General features: G+C 40.7%; 1 protein-coding gene across 1 annotated transcript; it reads right to left on the reverse strand.

Moving 5' to 3' along the window:
* Positions 1 to 452: 452 nt before the first annotated feature.
* Positions 453 to 18,663, reverse strand: col9a1b (collagen, type IX, alpha 1b). Its single transcript, XM_087175430.1, has 38 exons — positions 18,190 to 18,663; positions 17,990 to 18,063; positions 16,970 to 17,056; positions 16,502 to 16,634; positions 15,769 to 16,165; positions 14,523 to 14,606; positions 13,844 to 13,864; positions 13,372 to 13,434; positions 13,232 to 13,267; positions 13,070 to 13,132; positions 11,949 to 12,002; positions 11,544 to 11,579; positions 11,387 to 11,410; positions 11,224 to 11,277; positions 10,110 to 10,163; positions 9,841 to 9,873; positions 9,702 to 9,758; positions 9,548 to 9,601; positions 7,977 to 8,030; positions 7,801 to 7,854; positions 7,608 to 7,661; positions 7,467 to 7,520; positions 7,302 to 7,355; positions 7,156 to 7,209; positions 6,943 to 6,996; positions 6,335 to 6,379; positions 6,176 to 6,229; positions 6,037 to 6,090; positions 5,880 to 5,933; positions 5,104 to 5,175; positions 4,913 to 4,948; positions 4,764 to 4,808; positions 4,602 to 4,634; positions 4,331 to 4,477; positions 3,147 to 3,201; positions 2,063 to 2,251; positions 1,884 to 1,961; positions 453 to 1,466 (listed from the first exon to the last, which is right to left on the reverse strand). The coding sequence occupies exons 1-38, from the start codon at positions 18,360 to 18,362 to the stop codon at positions 1,270 to 1,272; spliced, it is 2,934 nt and encodes a 977-aa protein (XP_087031556.1). The 5' UTR covers positions 18,363 to 18,663; the 3' UTR covers positions 453 to 1,269.
* Positions 18,664 to 19,136: the final 473 nt, after the last annotated feature.

Below are 19,136 nucleotides of genomic sequence, written 5' to 3' on the forward strand. Positions count from 1 at the left end.
TATGGAATAACCTTAATTCATAAACATGCTAAGATGTGTATAAAACCTGTTCTGAATGAAACATATGTTGGAGTTTCAAAATTCATTGTTCTTTCCATTTAGTAGCTGTTCTGGAGCTTTTGATCATATCACATTGTTGGTGAAAAAATGTAAACAAGAAGTCCTTATAGAGCTCAGAGGAGATGGAAATTTTGCACATGCACATTTCATGGCAAGTGGGCAAACCCCATCTGCCGCTGAAGATCATGTGATAGGAATGAAAGGTGAGGAACACCTACTAAATGAACTCGTGAGATTGTGATATTGTTGCTGTTTGTCGGCATCAATATTTTTGCTTTGTGAACAGTTCTTGAAAACAACTGAGAACACTGATTTTGCATTTCCTGACATTTGTCACAAAGTATACCATCACAGACTGACAGACCAGTATAAAGAATAAATTAAACACTGTGTGTGTTGTTTTCTTTATTTCTTACATGACTGTGGGTTTCCCTCAGTCCTAGAATATATTTCCATGTATGCACAGCTGCACTCTGTTGTCATTCTGTACAATGAGGCAAAATCTCACATCAGGTTGTTTTGTAGGAAATATAATTAACCACAATTCAAACATTTTTTTTACAGATTTACAACATAAACTGAAGTCAGTGTGACTTGATGACATTTTCATCCTCTCTCCTTTTTATTTTGAACTGCTGGGCTGAGAAGATGGTCAGACATGCAGGCACTCAGCAGGCGGATTGCTGGTACATAAGCACATCCAGAACAAAATAACTGAAAAAAGGCCCTTAAACCAAACAAAAACCTGATCCTGATCTGCTTTGGGCGACTGTCTGAAATGCTCTGTGAAAAAGTGGAGGAGCTTTTATGTGAGAAAACAGTGTGAATGGAGAACAGGAGAGGAAAAAGCAGACAGAGGTACAAGGAGAGTGGAATAAACAAACATTTATGGTCATTTCATTTCGTGTCAGAAATGTGATCACACTGTGCTCAATATATCAAAACATCTCTCAGGTAGAAAAACACACCAGAAGGAGCTAGATTTTAACAGCACAAAAAAATGTTTTGTGTGTGTGTTTTTTTATTTATTTATTTTTTTACTGCTGGCTCCTTCTGATGAAGATGTGACTGGCACAAAAGATGCACACAAGACTAGAGGTTAATGGATCAAAGGCACCACACCAACCACAGCCCAGGGGAAGAAGGTGTGAAAAATGTGTGCTCAGGGAAGATAATCCACCAGTCTATCTGTCTCTGCCAGAGTGGCTCTTAGTTCCCTGCAGGTCCCTTCACATCCAGAGACTGGTGGGCGGCCCCTGGTTGGAGGTTGCAGGCTGATGGGTCACAGTAACCATTAGGACCAGCTGAACCAGGGGGCCCAGGTACACCGGGCTGTCCAGGTACGCCAGGAGGTCCCCGCTGCCCGTCCCGACCGTCCTGACCGTAGCCAGGTTTGCCTGGCTCACCTGTTATCACAAAATTCATTTTAGGATGCCAGTTGCTCGATATCGGATTGTTTCATATTTTTCCAAGTCTATCTTAACACAACAGCCACAAGCTCTTATATGCAATGAAAGAGGTTCTGGTTGCTGTGATCATTCTTCCTGTCCACACTCCTTCTTAACTAAATATCAGTATCAAACTCAAAGAGTTTGCCTCAAATCAGCTTCAGCTGAACATGGAACATGTTTTATATCAAACAAGGAGGGTGTGGATTTTGTCCCTTATCTCTTTCACTGAGGACACATTCAGACCAGAACTCATCACAGCAACAAAAAACAGTTTCAATGTAGCCCTGGGATCATCATTCTGTTTTTATGATAAGAAATTACTACCTACCCTTTAAGATAGAGGATCATATTTAAAATGCAAAATGTACTCACCGGGAAGTCCAGGAGGTCCTGGCTGACCTTTAGGTCCTCGTGCAGTGGGCCCTCTGGAGCCTCTGTCTCCCATTTCACCTGTAATACGTGTTATGTAATGCAGATTTTAGTGTACATCAAACACTAACAAACATGCCATCATTTCATCAAGCAGCAACACCTGCCAATAAATGTATCACCTTTAGGTCCTTTCACTCCTAAAGGTCCTGGTGGCCCTTTGAGTCCCGGAAGGCCTCTTGCTCCACCCTGCCCAGGGAAGCCATTGTCTCCTGGAGGCCCTGGTGGCCCCGGAGGTCCAGGTTTTCCAGGTAAACCAGCTACGCCAGACTCTGGCCTCCTTAAACTAGCTGCTAACTGGGCCAGCTGTTCTGTTGGAGCACAGCAGGAGGAAAATGATGAAACACATTGAATGTTGCCAAACAGTTGTAGCTGACTGTTACCAAGGGATTTTTTTTAAAAACACAACACTTTGTAATAAATCATGCCGCAGCATATGAAAGCTCATTTCTGAAAGCCTGAAGCAACTTTCTTGGAGGAGATGGTCCAGCAGCTCTTGTACATGAGTTCAGAGTGAAGCAGAGTGAGGTGAAATTCTGGTCACGATATCCCTTGAGCTTTGCCTGTTTTTCAACCTTTTTCCAAAGAACCTCAGTAAATTGAGCAGAAAGAAGATAATACTCTTTATTTCAAGCAATCAGCGACAGAAAATGTATGTTCATGGTGCAAAGGATCTAATATTAATCTCCTGTGGCTCCTTGCTGTATGGTACTTTGCACTTAAGATTCCAGTTTCCTGGCTTGCTGATGAAAATTCATGCAGTGGCTGTTCAACTGCTCTTTTTCAAGATTTCCTTTCCAGGCAGACTCTTTGCTTGGAGCAGGGGAGTGCAGGTCTGCTGGAGGTGAAATTAATTTTTTAGCACATCGGGGTATAAAAAAGGCATGAGTGCAGGAGATGAGTTGTGAAGACGTAGGAGCAGAAGAATGAGAGAACAGAGGTCGTGACTTCAGTGAAACATTTCTACAGCTCGGAGAGGGGAATTTTTCATCCATCAAGTAAACAAAGGCTGAAGCTTATTTCATGTTTTGGTTATGAGATCTTCCCTTTCTGAACTTCAGAGTATTCAGAAACCGCCCAGATCAATGAAACAGCAGAGGGGCGGATCTACGTGTGGTTGTGTAATGAGACTTTCTGGCACAGATTAAAGTCAAGAAATGAGGCACAAAGGGATGATAAATGGGGTCAAAGGCCCATCTTTCTTACCTTGCATGACTCGCATGCAAACTTGTTTGATGTGCTGATCACTCGGCTCTTTACCCTGAAAAGAAAAAGATGACTGAATAGATTTCATTACAGTGTCTGAAACATTTACGTCAAGGCTCTGTAGTACTGTTATCAAGTGAACACAGCACTCCTCCTGCTTCCTCTGCTGCATTTGTTCGTATTACAACAACACAGGTATTAAATCTGAGCTGGGATTTTATCGATTCTTGATGAAGAGCTGTTCATCCACTACAGGGATGCCAGCGTGCCTGTGAGCTTGCTGGGGGATTCAATTCCTACACTGAAGCCTTCGGTGGGTGCAAAGATTTTAAATTGCCATCAAGACAACATTTTTTCTCATGTTTATGCTCATGTGTTTTGTTTAATTCCCTGCTGCTGAAAAATATTGGGGTTTCGAGTTTTCTAGTTTATTTGCACAAGTTAAAAATATAAGAAGGACAAAGATGAAAGTGTATAGGGAGAAGCGTTCAGCCCAGAGGGACTTAATAATGGCCTCTACCTAAGTTTTTCTTTTTTTAAATATGTTCTGTAGAATTTAAGAAGGAAAAACTTCCAAAAATGAGTCCCCCTGTATCCTCTTGACCGTAATTCTTAAGAGGTTTTAGGAAGATAAACACACAGACATATCTAGTGACGATCTGTGAATCTGTTTGAAAGTAAAACATGTGTGAAACAAATGATACCTGTACAGCACACCCGGAGGTTTTGCTGTTACACTAATATACTCAATTCACTGCATTACAAGTCAAGATTTGAATCTAAAAATACAAGAAGTTGTGCAAAAGTGTGAGGTTTCTTCTTCTCATTTTTATGACTTCAAACATGAACAAAGCCAATGACATGACTCCTTCCATCCCAACCAGACTGTCTGGCACCTGCTATACAGAAGGTAGACAAGACACTAACACCATATTAGAAATCCCAACTGAAGACTGAGATTCAATTTCACTTGTGATAAAAAATCACCACTACACTGTTTTTTGCCCACCCTCTGTAAGTCTTCATGCTAAATCAAAACGTTGAGGCCTGAGAGTTTTGGTTACAGACGCTTGGTTGCTTGGCTTGTGTCCTTCTCACTCTGTCATACTGCTGCACAGGTATTGTAGTCTTCGTCAGACACTTTCTCTAGACTCTCAGCTTTAAGTGTTTTCTGTCAGACCTACCGCAGGTCCCTGGGACCCTCTGACTCCAGGTGAACCCCTGTTCCCCTGCATGCCCCGGGGTCCGGGTGTGCCAGGCGGCCCCTCGATGCCGGGCTGGCCTCGACTTCCCTCAGGACCTCTTCTGCCAGGCTCGCCGGGGTTACCGACCTTGACGGGAATAAATAAGGCGCAAGGCCAGATAGAGTATCACAATACTGCAGCACTTCCTCAATGTTTTGACATTAGGGGGATAAACACAGGCACCAAGTTAAAATAATCTCTTTAAACTCACCTCTCCTTTAGGTCCAGCCTCTCCTGTTTCACCCTATGACAACATCGATAAAACACAGAGGATGGAAACAGGGACATTTGTACTCTGGTGATATTCTATTGTGAATTGAATTGTTGAGTAGTTAAAATAAACTAAATGAACAGCGCTGGTTTAACAACTTACAACATCCCCTTTGTCGCCAGGGTTTCCCTCATCACCTTGTTCTCCCTGTGAAAACACAGCGTGGAAGTTATTTACGTAAAGCAACATGCTTGTTATTTCAATGCAGCATCACTATAAAGCCAGAATTACTTGGTATCAGGATTCCATACCTGCTCTCCTTTGGGTCCTGCCTCTCCACGTTCTCCCTGTAATAAAAAACAAAGACAATGTGGTAATTAACTTAACGAATTGTCCACACTAGAGGGAGCTAATCAGCTGTTTGTTGTTGAACATTAATCTCTCTCTTACTATTCAAGACAATAGTCCTGAACCTGAAAAGGTGTCTGTGTTGTTTTCTTACCCGCTCTCCTTTCACCCCAGGAAGACCAGGAGGACCAGGGAGACCAGGAAGGCCGGGGTCACCTTTGGGTCCCTGTAACAAACAACAATGCACATCTGATGAGTAGAAACATCTAAGCAGGAGTAATAAAAATATGTTGAGAACCACAGCAGCCTTTTACAAGACAGAAAAAAATGTCTGTTTCATAAGGAATTACACCTGCTAGTATTGCTGAAAGGAAAGAAATCAACAGTTGTAGTAAATAACTCCAGTTTAAAAGTAAGGATTTGTTGTGTACCAGGGCACATCCACACATTGTGCTCATGAAAGCTTAGCATTGCTGTGTTTGTGTGTGCCATTCCCTCTTTGATCACTGGCCGACTGTCTCAGGAATGCCAGGAGAACAGAAGGCTCATTCAGCCTGCTGCTTTCTGGTCTCCCCTTACTGTGAAAATAGACCCCATGTGAGATCCTGGCTCAGTCTATTCTCTGAGACATTCCAGGGAAACAACAGCCAGGACTACACACTCCGAGGCTTCAGCCCTTTTCAGCTTCTTTCATTCAAAGTATCAAAAAATACAGGAGCTAAGTATTTGGCGCTTCTGCTTGTGTGTGTGTTCTCTAGTGGTTTTTCTATATATTACAGCTGATGATTGTTGGATGTACACTGGCTGCTAAGGTTTTTATAAGGCCTTTATTTTCAAAATAAAGGTATAAAAAAAAAAAAAAATTTTAAAACAGAAATCAATCACTTAAAATCTAAATTTAAATAAATAATGCTCGTGTTTATAACTTACCCTGGCACCTAGCTTGCCAGCCGGACCTGCAGGGCCTAGCTCTCCTATACTTCCCTATAGGGAAGAGAAAATGATAAGAAAGAAAAGGGTTGAATTACAATTTGAAATATGAGCAAATTAAAGACAAGAGATAAATTAATCTGAGAAGAATACTCACAGGCTCACCGATGGGTCCAACAGGTCCCAACTCTCCCTGTTCTCCGCGCTCACCCTGTCAGTGAAATAACGCAGTGGCACAACAGTGGTGACAAAGATCAGAGCAGCCTTTCAACATCTTGTATGCTGTTCATACTTACCGTTTTACCAGCAGGTCCCATTGTCCCAGGGAGGCCTGGCTGACCAGCATCTCCCTGCACAGACAAAACCAAAGTGTCAGATATTGACAATTTGAGAAAAAAAAAATATTGAATTCAAGAAACAACATCAAATGTTTAATAAATGATCAAACAAACAACCTTAGGGCCACTCAAGCCTTTTTGTCCAGGTGAACCAGGTAAACCCTAAAAACACACAACAGGTATTGAAGAGATACAACAGGAACAAGGAGAATACGTTCTTACAACAAAGGATAAATATTTCCAACTGCAAAAGTTATTCTTGAAAAAGAATTCACCTCCCTGTAAGAAACAGTGGACCATGAAGAAGTAGGAAAAATAAAAATCTGCACCGAAATAAGCTTAAGAAAAAAGTGTTGATATTTAAATCAGGTGATGACTTTTGCCCCCGAAATTCTTATTGATTAATTCTTATTGCTGTCACAATCAGGGTACTTTTCATTAGACTAATCACGGATTAGAGGGCTGGAAAAACATAACCGTGGGGTGGGATTCAAATCGTATTTGCTTGAAAGGTCCACATACAGAAAACAGGCTTCAATGTGTAATATAAAGCATGAGAAAATCATTCCTCTGACTGCTGCTTGTTGTTGCAGTACAGATGTGGAGATGCGTATTGTGCTGCTGTATGCATGGGCTCTCGAGCTTTAAACAACTCCTGGGGAGATTACTCAGGTACATCCAATCGGAGTCAGTCTTGACAGTTTGGGGTTAAAGGTCATACTCACAGGAAGCCCCTGAAGTCCAATCTCTCCAGGAACGCCTGGCTTCCCAATGCCTCCCTGCAGGGAAACAGACAGTGAAAAACTGAAGCTGATGTTGCTCCTAACAGCAAAATAGCCAAGCCTTGTTTTTTTTTTTTCGTTTTTTTATAAGTAAGACAATTTACAATAAAAAAAATTCTTAGTTTTATAAAAGAATCGCTACGATTAATGCCCTACCTTTGCTCCTGGCATCCCGGGAATACCCTCACGACCATCCACGCCCGGTAAACCCTGGTGATAAAAATGACAAAAATAAAATGAGGTGTTTGCACAAAATATAACTGCAAAATATTTTTATTTGTCCTCATCGATCAGACACTCACAGCCTCTCCCTTGGGACCTGGCAGGCCTGTGAGTCCTCTTGCCCCTAGAATACCCTGAACAACAGAGCAACAATATGGTTAGTCCATTTATAATAGCTGTAGAAAACACTTATTTTTGACATTTGAAACTGTTTATGTCTATGATGAGGAGGTGTGTCTACTAACCGTTTCACCTCTAGGCCCCAGCTCGCCCATCACACCTCTCTGGCCTTGATCTCCCTGAAACGATGCAGTGAATCGTACATGACTCATACGGACCACATTTGCTTTAAAAATAAAAGCATTCATACTGTGGGACAAACTTACAGCTGCTCCTGCGACACCCTGGGGACCGGGACCTCCATCAGGACCTCGAGCTCCCTGCGAGGGAATAATGTCAGTATCGGTATTATAATCTGTTTAAAGGATTTTACAGTAATAGACGACAGTAGTCATAATTCAGGAGGAATCTGAAGTATATGAAGGGTACCATGGGCTTAAAAATCATAAACACACTTACCATCTCTCCCTTGGGGCCCATCATTCCCATTGCTCCACGAAGTCCCTGAGGGCCCTGAAATAACAACAGACCCAACAGGTGCCTCAGTGAGCAGAAAAATAAGAACCCAACACGGTAAAGAACAAAGCGCAAAATTAAAGGGTCTAAAATATCATCTAATAAATACAGTATCTAACCATTGGCCCTTGGGATCCAACCTCTCCCGGACTTCCCTGGTCTCCCTCCTCACCCTGAGTGAAGAAAAACAGCATAAAGTCAAACAGATTAAACACTGCACAGCAATTTTAACTATATTATAAGAGTGAAGCTACATCCTAACACATGATGCAACTGACATCCCATCGATGCCTCTCTTTTTTCTTTCCAAAAACTAACTAACTAACAGGCTGCTCCTATCAACTGTGTATTGAATAGAGAATGAGGCAGCCAGTCTGAGATGTGTTTAATACCCACTTCTTAATGGATTTTGGGGGGCAAAAGCAGACGATTTAACTCCAAATTACCGTTCTCCTTCTTTGCAAATTACAAATAATTTATATGCTGACTGTGTGGTAGACCTGAGGAGGCACATCCATTAAGATAAATAACAGCCGGGGTCTGAGGCGGTGCACATTTTCTAATGTTAATAAGCCAATTTCTTCTTTTAATTATGTGTATGATAACTGACTATTAGGACATGTAATCAATACATACCTGATAATCAAATGTCACACAACAAACAGGTCAAACGGGTCAGCAGTTGTTTACATCATAGAACAAGAGAGAAATGAAAACTTGATTCTGCTTGACTGCCTGATACAAAAAATTTCAGAATTCATCTTCTTCTCATGGAGACAATGTTTTTAGTCTCTAAAAAGACAAAGACGAAAGTCTGAGTCAGACAGACTGTTGAATGATTCAAAGAAATGTCTTCAATCTCTGATGGTTTGATTAAAAAAAAAAAATTCTACCTTCATTTGTTCATTTATTAATGGCAACATTGTTTGACGTCATATGTAATTACTAGAACACATCATTGTTTCTGTTCATTTCAAATACAAAGTGAGGTACTGCATGTTTTTCTATATGACTGAGCCACATAATGTGCCAATATGTAATCTTTCAAATACATACTTATTTTATATTTCAATTTTTCTTTTTCAATATCCTAAAATAATAGACTTTCAACCCCAGCATAACATCTGGTTACTCCATTGTTAACTGTAAACCTCTTTATATTTGTGAATTTGTGAATGGAAAAAAGACAAAAAAAGGCTCAAATGAAACTTTCAGCGAAGGAGAAAATCATTCTCTGGGACCGAGTGCAGACTGACAGTAAATCATATCCTGGCACAGGGTGATAAAGGGAGATAGGCCCAGACTCATTTCCATTTATATAGTGCATGGACACATTACGGGGAGAGGGTAGTTGTGCTTGAACATCATTTCAAATAAATCATCCTCCGTGCATTACAAGGAGTCAGAGGCATTACACACAGGCATGTATCACTCCCTCTTGAAATAGAGCAGCACAAATAATACTTGTCTCAAAGGTGCTGGGAATCACTTCTGTACATTTAAGTGGCTGATAATTTTTACCTGATGTGGAACGTTGTGGCGTGTGTGACAGTTAAGGTGTTTTTAAGCAACTATTTGTGCAGCTTTATGTCAGTATAAATTCACTTTGTTGATGTATAGAACGTAACATTTCATATGACTAGAAATTGTTGACAAATAAGGATTTTTCCCTCAACAGAACATATTTTACCTTGTGTCCTTGTTTCCCAGGTTCTCCTGCTTCACCTTTTACACCTTTGTGGCCCTGGAAACATATAGAGAATAAAAGGAGCAACAATTAAACACATTGCAGTATATTCAGGGACACTACCCTGATTTTAGTGTGACACAACTCTGCTACTCACCTTCATGCCAGGGAGGCCAGGATGTCCAGAGGTCCCAGGTGGACAAGCGTTTGGACACTAAACAACAACAACATAAAAGTTAGAAAGTACTCCTGACTCACATTTTATGCAAGAACATCTCCAGAAAACAAAACTTTACCAGTTCGGTGCTGCCAAGCATCCCTGCTGCACCCTGAAATTGAGAGGAAATACAAGTTAGCACTTTCATAATGCAAGCTATCAACATCAAGAAGGCTCTAAGGAGCTTCTAAACCACTAGAGGAAGGCTGGCAGTGTGCACTGGTGGCATCACCAACAAGGCCAAATTAATTTCATGCTCAAACCATGTTCCTTCCCTTGTGAAATATTAAAGTCAAATTGAATCATTGGCAAATCCTGTGAGATGTCAAACGAAGCTGTGTCACTTACTCTGGCCCCTGCTGGTCCACGAGGTCCCTGTGGTCCTCTCACACCAATGGCCCCCTGTGGGAAGAGACATAAAATGTCAGAACACAAGGAAACTGAATGCACTGTGTTCAACTACCAGTAATTCAGTTCATCAGGCCATTCATTTACTACTATCTTACAATGATATTTTCCCTGTAAAACATCCATTACTATCTCTGGGCCACATAAAATCTGTTCATGTAGCGTTTTACACCATCAGAATTTTAATGCTTAACATATCAAATATTGGTTCACCTGTTCAATTTGCAAATATTCATTCAGGGCAATTTACTCTAGCAGAACAGACCATATTTCTTCATTTCTAGTTATAGGTGATGAATTTAAATGTTCTGAGACACAGACATTTATTAGTACACATGGTGAAATGTGCCAAACCCAGATTGTTACTATATCTGCATATTCATAATAACTGGAATGAAATCCAGTGTAAGCAGATACAGACAACTATAGCCAAAGGGCAATATTATAATAAAAATAAGTCAAATAAAAGTGTTACCTAGAATGTAGAGATAAAGTCTGAGATATGAAATATACCAATAAAAATGAGGCTTGAGGCAGTTAAAATGCTGAATATTTTATATTGAGTGTTGATTTTCTCACCTGAAATCAATTTTTAAGTTTTCTTATAATATGTGAAAAGGCCTTAAAATGCTGAATCCACCCTGACAAGAAAATGTTTAAACATCAAGTTGGTAAAATACAGGACTGTCTGACTGATTATATAAGCAGTGTATGGTGCATGGGTGTGTTCTTATGTGTGCACAAATGTTGTCAGTTCGCTGACACTGCAGCGGGCAGTACAGGCAGTGCTGTACAGATATGTTGTGTTTATACAAATCAAACTATGATATTGTAAAGATGGAAGGTATTCTGAATCATCTGCAGACGGGTTGCAGAGATGCTAATGTTGTCCCCAGTGAATGTGGCCTCACCTACATGCAGTCATTTTAACTTGTTATCATGGCATGAAGGTAAACACATCTGCTCTGTCATTGGCCAGCGGCACCATACCACAACCTCAGTGCTCAAGCAGACCGTATTTGATGCTAACAGTCTAATGCTCATCTCTACTCACAAGTGTTCCAACTTTTCCCACTTCACCCGGAAGTCCTCCAGGCCCGGGTGGTCCCTGTACAAAGTCACATTTCAGGTATTCAATATTAACACAACTTTGATAAACACTACCACAATTTATATGAAGTGTGGGATTGATTGCATAGTATAAACAAATGACTTACGGGGGGTCCATCTGGCCCAACACCCTAAGGAGAGACATATACAGTATGACTCAGTGTGATATATATATATATAAATATATAATTTGATGTATACAAGATAAGAAAGATTTTCCAGACATTCATGGTTGATGTAATGGTAAAGGGAAATGCTACTCACAGCTGTCCCACGAGGTCCAACTCTTCCAGGTTCACCCTATACACGATGAAGATAAAAACATTAGATTCACAGACAGACTTTGAGACAAACACTGAAATACTGTGTTCAGGTGAAACTTAGTTGTGTGAGTTTGCAGACGGTCCGTGTTAACATTCCTCTAGCTCATCACATGACTGAGCTGGGCCCATTTGACCCAGCAATGTTTAGCCTAATGAGGACCAATGTTGGGGCTTCATTCCCCACGGAGATTACACAGAAGACTTGCAGGATTAAGTCTCATTTGTCATGAGGAATTGGTTTATGCACTGCGGCTCTCGCTGCCATGCCAAAAGACTGGACAGCAGCTTGGCACCATTTCACTGACAGACTCTAAAGCAGGAAAGAAAAGGCTCATTAGTCACTCACTTTCTGTCCAAGTGGACCGTCAGGCCCTGGATCTCCAATAGGGCCAGTCAAACCCTGCAGAGAGGAGATATCAGGCTTAACTAATACATCATAACAAAGCTTAGAGCACTTCAATCACTGTATTTTTTCACCTTACATTTGAAAAACCATTGGCAAGTTAAATGAACCTACTCTCTCAACGGCCAATACTTTTTTCCCCTCTGTCAAAATTTCTGAATTCAGCTTCAGATCTCCATAACATTACATCATAACACAGTCTTACTCCAGTGGGAGGAGTCCTACGTATCCATAAATGGGATTAACTTGACTACAACCACCCCCCTCTAAATTGTTGCAATATATAATGCACTGCTGCTACATGTTTCTCATTGAAATTAAAGAGTCCACAAGAATGTGATCAACTTCACAGACATGAAGAGAGAGTCAGCACCAGGGCAGAGGGCAAAGCTCTCAGAGTGCAAACCAAGCAGACGGCAGCATTCCTCTGGCTCATTTCAAACAAGCCCATTGAAAGAAATCATTCCACACTGTTTTGAGGATTCTCAATAGGAGATACGAACAGCGGCCAGCCAACAAAGCTGCCATTGTTTCCAGAATCCTGGGGACATGCATCCAGGTAACACAGCCAATGAATCATAACGCATAAAACAAATATATTCTATGATAGTTTATAACACCACGTTCTGAATGAGACTTGAATTAAAACCAATACTTTATCTACCTAAACCTTTATGGTGAACTAAATTCGCCTACAGCTCCTCTTTGTCAGTCTATCATCAGCACCAGTATTATGTTAGGATGTTTTCCTAACCCTCCTTTAAACTCTGAAAGGAGCCAAAGTTAATTGCACTCAGGTCCTGGTTTACCCTGTCACAAAGGAAATTTAGATTTGTTCATCCTGTTTAATAAATTCCTCACATTTTTGCACACATTTCTCCAAGACCCCCCCCCTCTAAATCTGAAATTTCATTGGTCACTCAAGACTAATAAGTGTGAACATAACCTATAAGGTGGGAGGATCACACTTTGTAGTTCCACCCCCTGGCAGGCTTGAGGTTTCATTGTGGCCAGAAAGGAAGCAAACACCAAATACATGAAATATAAAACATAAGAGCACTCACATCATTCCCAGGAATTCCAGGTAATCCTGAAGAGCCAGGTTTGCCTGCATCTCCATCAGGTCCCTAAAAACAAAGGGTTCCACATACACACACAGTTCAGGGGAAAGCATGACAATGAAAAGCAATACAGCATTTCAATTTTGTACTGAATGTTATAATTACAGGAGGACCATCTTCGCCATCTGCTCCCCTCTCCCCCTGCAACAGAAGAGATTCAAAAGTTTCAGGAGAGAAGATAATGAACTATGGACAATGTATCTGCTGCATTATATGGACAATGTTACAGAATTGAGAGCACTTACAGCAATGCCATCAATTCCCGGTACACCTGCAGGTCCAGGAGGGCCAGAAGGTCCGTCACTCCTCTGAGTAAAATAATAATTATACAATAATAAAATATCGGCTTAAATTTCTGAAGACTACCCTACCAATTTTTTTGTGATTCCTAACATTGACATTCTGCTACACAGACGATATGAAGAAATGAGAGCAGGTGCACCATCTTATTGTATGTTGCTAGAAGACAAGCCTGTCTCTTGGATACACTGAAATAGCTCACAGTCTATAGAGATGATTTCTGCTTGCAGAAATATGTCAGCAATAGATGGCACTTTGTTAAAATAAAGGTTTAAAAGGAAAACTCCAGACAAAAAGTGGCCTGTCTTACTTTTTCCCAGACAGTCCAATAAATGTAATAAATAAAACAACTCGAGCATCTCGCCACAACTATAAATGGATTTTGTTACTTAGGAGGAGCACCAGGGGAACACTCACCTGCACCTCTGTCACATCAGTCTATAGAGACAAATAGAGAGAGCACAAGCAGAGAGAGAGAAACATAAGTCTTACTTGAGCGGAGCAAATAAGGACAAGCTGCAGGAGCAGCACCAGAAGTGGCCCTCTAACGCTGGGGCCCCGAGCCATGATCTCCCCGTGGGCAGGAAAGGTAAAAGTTTTAGTCCTTTCACTGGGAATTGTTGGGCTGAAGGAACCCCCGACAAAACAACCCGACTGAATCCCCTCCAGCTATCTAGACCGTCCGCGGTCCCATAGCCATCAGGGGCTCATGTTTATTCATACAATGCCTGCTTACAGGAAGCGATTGGAGGGTTTGCAGAGGGGGACACCGCGGGGAGGGGCCACACCCCAGACACCACCAATAGGCAGGATCAGCGGGTTATTTAACTTCTGATAAGACCAAATAGTTTTATTTTAACTATATTGCTGGTGTGACAAATTTAAATGTACACTCTAATAAAAACAAAATCAGTGGTGGTGATGACTTCATGGGGACAAGTGGAGCAAAAGTTTGGATGCTGCTTGGTTTTATTACCCTCTCCATTAAAGGCACCTTTGGCTCCTCTAACTAAAATACCAATATTTTATCTTTGTAACTGATGACCTCAGACCTCAAATTGCAGACTCACGTAGTTCATCAGGTTTTCATTCTTACCGATGTCCTGGCTGGGAGGTCATAACAAGCTTCAGTCCTGGCGCGCGTCACATCGCAGTGAATCAGCATTGACTCGAGTTCAAACTTGATGAATAAACAAAGGGACATAATACATTAGCACAATATCACCACAGCAGACCTAACAGACACAGCCTAACAGTGTCATCCAGTGTTAAAGCTACACAGACTGTGTCCCGAGAGCAGCTTCCGTTAACAAATCAACCCCATTGTGCATTTTACAGCATATGAGAAAAGCATAAATATATTCGTTACAGTGTGGGACTCATTATCAAACATTACTAGGGGCTGTGGGAGTTATAACGTGATCGAAGCGGTGCACGACAAAGACGCACATGCAGAATGTTTGGAAACCATGCACCTGAGCTGCATGGTGTGGCAGCCCTCTGCAGGATGTTTAAGCCTGTGCACAGCTCGTTGCCTATTCTTCACCACAACCTGCAACAAATTCCACATATTTGTCGCTAAAGCCTGAATGGAGAGACAGCTGGCTTGTACTGTACTGGAAATAGTAGCTACTGGAGACACACCAGACAGGATGGTGAGAAAACACAGGCATTCCCAAGTTTTGAATGCCAAGGACTCCTGAAGGAAAGTGAATAATCAGTGTAGAATTACACCCTTAGAATCCAATTCATAGAATTTCCTCTCAGTTTCAACTCACTCCTACTAATGAAAAATTACCCTTTAAAGTTGTATATAAGGGGTATATAGGCTACTTTAATGCAAAAGGACACAGATTGTTTGTCTTCACCTCATAATAACTACTACATAAATTAGGCTATTATATGTAAGTCACAAAATATTCACACTGCAAAAAGCTCTAACAATTCATCATATTTTAAGAGCTCATTCTACATTTTCCATGTTGCTTCAACCTGAAATGAACTGAACGTATATGGATCACTTTGGATCACAAATTGAGTCAAAAAAGTTTCTATTGGAAATGTAATGAAATAAGCTAAAAATATTACAAAATTCACAAAATGGAAATAGTCAAGCCGTTTTGCAGCTTGGGTGAACTTTAGTAGCTACTGTGATGATAAAAAAAAAAGAAAAGAAAAGAAAAAAAGAAAAAAAAAGAAAGAAAGAAAGAAAAGAAAAGAAAAGAAAAGAAAAGAAAAGAAAAGAAAAGAAAAGAAAAGAAAAGAAAAGAAAAGAAAAGAAAAACATTGCACATCTTAGATATTGCTTTAGTTGCAAATTCTCAGTGAGACAACAGACGCACCGGGATCGCCATCACTGGGTTGTCCTTGAGTTTTCCTATCAACGTGAACCCATCCAGACTGACTTTTTGCCGGGGTGGTATGCTTTGAGACCCGATCATGACACAGTCGACCAAAAGGGTAACGGAGCGCCTGCGGAAGTCCAGCAGGACTCTGTGCCACTGATCATTGAAAAAAGAAGCCACGGGGCTGAAAACAACAGTCTGCCTGCCACTGCCCAGCGCCGTGAAGGTAAACTCCAGAGACTTAGACTCCCCGTTGAGTCTGACGGCCAGCTGCTCGTTGCCATTCATATCCTGCATTTGCCAGATATTCCAGTTTTTATTTATGGTGCTGGCACTCATGCGTAGCACAGCCACAAATACAAATTCTTCCGGTAGTCCCAGGGGATAAGCTGATCTGAAACATAGAGGATGGACCATTATGAAACCCCCAAATTACATTTACCATTAAAAATCAGTATTCCACTAAGGATTTATAATGTGTACTGAACATTGACTGTGTCATCTGCTATTGCCAGAAGAAATACTTATTCTGTTCATGATGGTCAAATCATATATTTCATCATATAAAATTTAATATTTGTGTTGTTTCATTACAAGAAAAAGAAGGAATGTGATGGTGCATACAGAATATAACCAATCTTTGATATTCAGGACCATGGACAGGGTAAACGGGGTTATACCAGTTCAACCACTAGGTGTCAGTCTTCACTCACACAACCCTGCGGCATACCTTGTGTTGATTCTGAAGTTGAATGCTGGGCCTATTTGATAAGCAACATGCTGAGGAGATGATCCAATAACCTTTTTCACAGTGCCCCTTCTTGCCAGCTCAGCAATGTGGAACTGAGACATAATATAAAATCCTAAGGGCACAGAGACAGAGGAGTGGTTATATATAGAATCATCTCAGAGGTCTGGCAATAGTCCCTCAGGATCTTCATTTGATCATTTTCCATGGTGAAGGACCAATACTTGCTGTTAAAGTATTCCTAAAACATCTCTATAGAGAGAAGTGTCTCCTCATGCACTATATAGTACAGATCCGTACATTCGAGCATTTGTATTATATTTTTAAGTTGATATGTTAACTTAAGACTGGCATTGTGTAGCTTTTTTTGACATGGGCAGGGTAAATGTCAAAATGAATAAACAAATAAAAAGTAAAAACACAAACAATGCCAAGTTTTTGTGTATCCACCTGGGAAACGATCCTCCCCGACACTTATCTGAGGGCACATGGACTGCTGCTCCACATGAATACCAACTTGAGATGAAAATCGCACAGCTGCAACATGGAAACAGAAAACAGCCCGTTAGTAGTCGAAGAGAGTGTGCATGTGTGTGTGTGTGTGTGTGTGTGTGTGTGTGTGTGTGTACATGTGTGTATGTGTGTGTGTTGCAGCGAGTGAATAAAAGCCCAGTGTTTGGAAAGCTGCACCACTGCCTTGAATAAATATTAGACTATCTCACTGTTTGTGGTTTCCTCTTTAACACTTACGCTCTAGATTTGCCTGTTCTTGTACATCTGGACAGGAAGTTAAAGGTCTTTATCAAGTTTGAATAAATTCTTAATTTCTCCATTTGCTATGTCAGGGGCCTGCATTGTATTCAACATCTCACACTGTTAAAATAATTGCCAGAATTGTATTTATCAATGCATTTTGCTCAAGTATTACCATTGAGTGCACATTTGTATACAGCTGGACGGACTCCCTAACCCAGCAATGTAAGTGCTGTTGCACAGACCAAAGGAAACGTCATGTTATATGGATAAGGGCAGCCTTGTGTGCAGACGGAAGACAAAATAATGTAAATGACTCATGGAAATGAAGCAGTGTAGTCATATCTGTCTTATATTGATGAATGTCAATTAGCAGATTTTGTCAGCTGTAAAAGAGAAAGTACTAACAAAGCTCCACAGACCTCCTTGTATATGCATGAGTTAAAACGAAAAGCTGCATAGTTATTCAGTATGTCAGGAACAAGCCAAAACACAGAGGCACTGTAGAAAGTACAAATTAACCAGTATAATTAACCTATGTATGTATGTTTATGGTTGACATTTGCTGATAATTGGCATGCAATTACTCACCTTTGCAACAATAAACTGCACTTCTAATTTTGTCATTTCAATAATGAAGGGGTTTTTATTAAATTAAATGTTCATATTACTTTGTTTTCTTGTATGATTGTTATCTCGCTGCAGAAAACGACTTACTCTGTGAATGAAGTCCGGTGCACAGATATTCTGGGATCACATAGCAGCAGCACAATGAGTACAGAAGGATATTTCTGGAATACAATCAGAAATGGAACATCTTAATATGCGCTATGATTGAGTAAATGTAATAATTTGCACAATACTGTTAAATGACACATCACATTATGTATACAGTCACTATTAAGTGAGTTATTTACCTTTTGACTCCACCCATTTCACTGCTTGATCTGGAAATGAAAAAGCACCTGCTGCTGGATGTTTCTTCAGAATGGGTTCCAGATGAGACCCTGTATATCTGCTCCCTCAGCAGGAGTGAAAAACTCCAGGTCACAGTGAGGGGTCTCTTATAGGCTTGACTGTTGCTTGACATTTATTTGGGGGAGTGAGTCAACACTCTTCAGTGTCAACTCTGCATTCCACGGGAGTTCTCCTGCACCCACCTTGGATTTAATCTTAATCATTCTTCAAGCACGCAGTCACTGTCATGATTTGTAGTTCTATTTTCATGATTGTGTATTATAAGTGATAACATTTACATTAGCTGTGAAACCAATAATGTTACCTTGTTGTGGCTTTATTTGCCCAGCACTCCTGGGCTCTACATTTTCTGTGATCTCTATGGTTGCATGGTATTCGGACAGCATTGTTTCCAGTGCAGTGAAACTGAAAATCAAGAGACGCTGACTAAGGTGCAATTCAGGCTGTGTTTGCTCTTACAGGCCAAGAAGCATAAAAAAGGAGGCTATGCCTGAAATACACATATTTTCCATTGTAGTGATAACATCCAGAATCCATAGAAGCATTGTGTTTATTACCAGGAAACCCAGCTTTCATGATGTCTTCACAGGGAATTTGTTTGCACAGGGAACTGGGTTTAAGAACAAACCCCATTTCCTCCCCATACCCTGCCATTTATTACTTATTTCAAGCAATAAGTTGATTGGCCTCTGCTAGCACCAATAAGTTAAATTGGACTTATTACAGCCAGAACTCACTGCACATACTGCAGAGGACAGCACTAAATCCCTCTTTATTGGCAGGTTAAGCCTATTCACAGTAGGTCTGCAAACTCAGGCAAAGGGGAGGGGAAAAAAAGCACATCATAGAGAAAAATATATCAGACATCTATCTACATAGCTTTATA

The sequence above is a fragment of the Seriola lalandi genome, unplaced genomic scaffold, assembly GCF_002814215.2.
Source record: "Seriola lalandi dorsalis isolate HSWRI2012SDOR001 ecotype SW California unplaced genomic scaffold, Sedor1 jcf7180002054470, whole genome shotgun sequence".
Lineage (NCBI taxonomy): Eukaryota > Metazoa > Chordata > Actinopteri > Carangiformes > Carangidae > Seriola > Seriola lalandi.

Bases quoted from the DNA above. Each gene is read 5' to 3' on its own strand.
- col9a1b (XM_087175430.1), bottom strand. From the start codon at position 18,362: ATGTCAAGCAACAGTCAAGCCTATAAGAGACCCCTCACTGTGACCTGG. The intron at 13,268-13,371 runs GTAAGTGCTCTC...CTTCTGTTGCAG, and splicing joins CGGGAATTGATGGCATTGCT to GGGGAGAGGGGAGCAGATGG. The intron at 6,230-6,334 runs GTTGTTTGTTTG...TTGTCTGTGCAG, and splicing joins AAGGCTTGAGTGGCCCTAAG to GGAGATGCTGGTCAGCCAGG.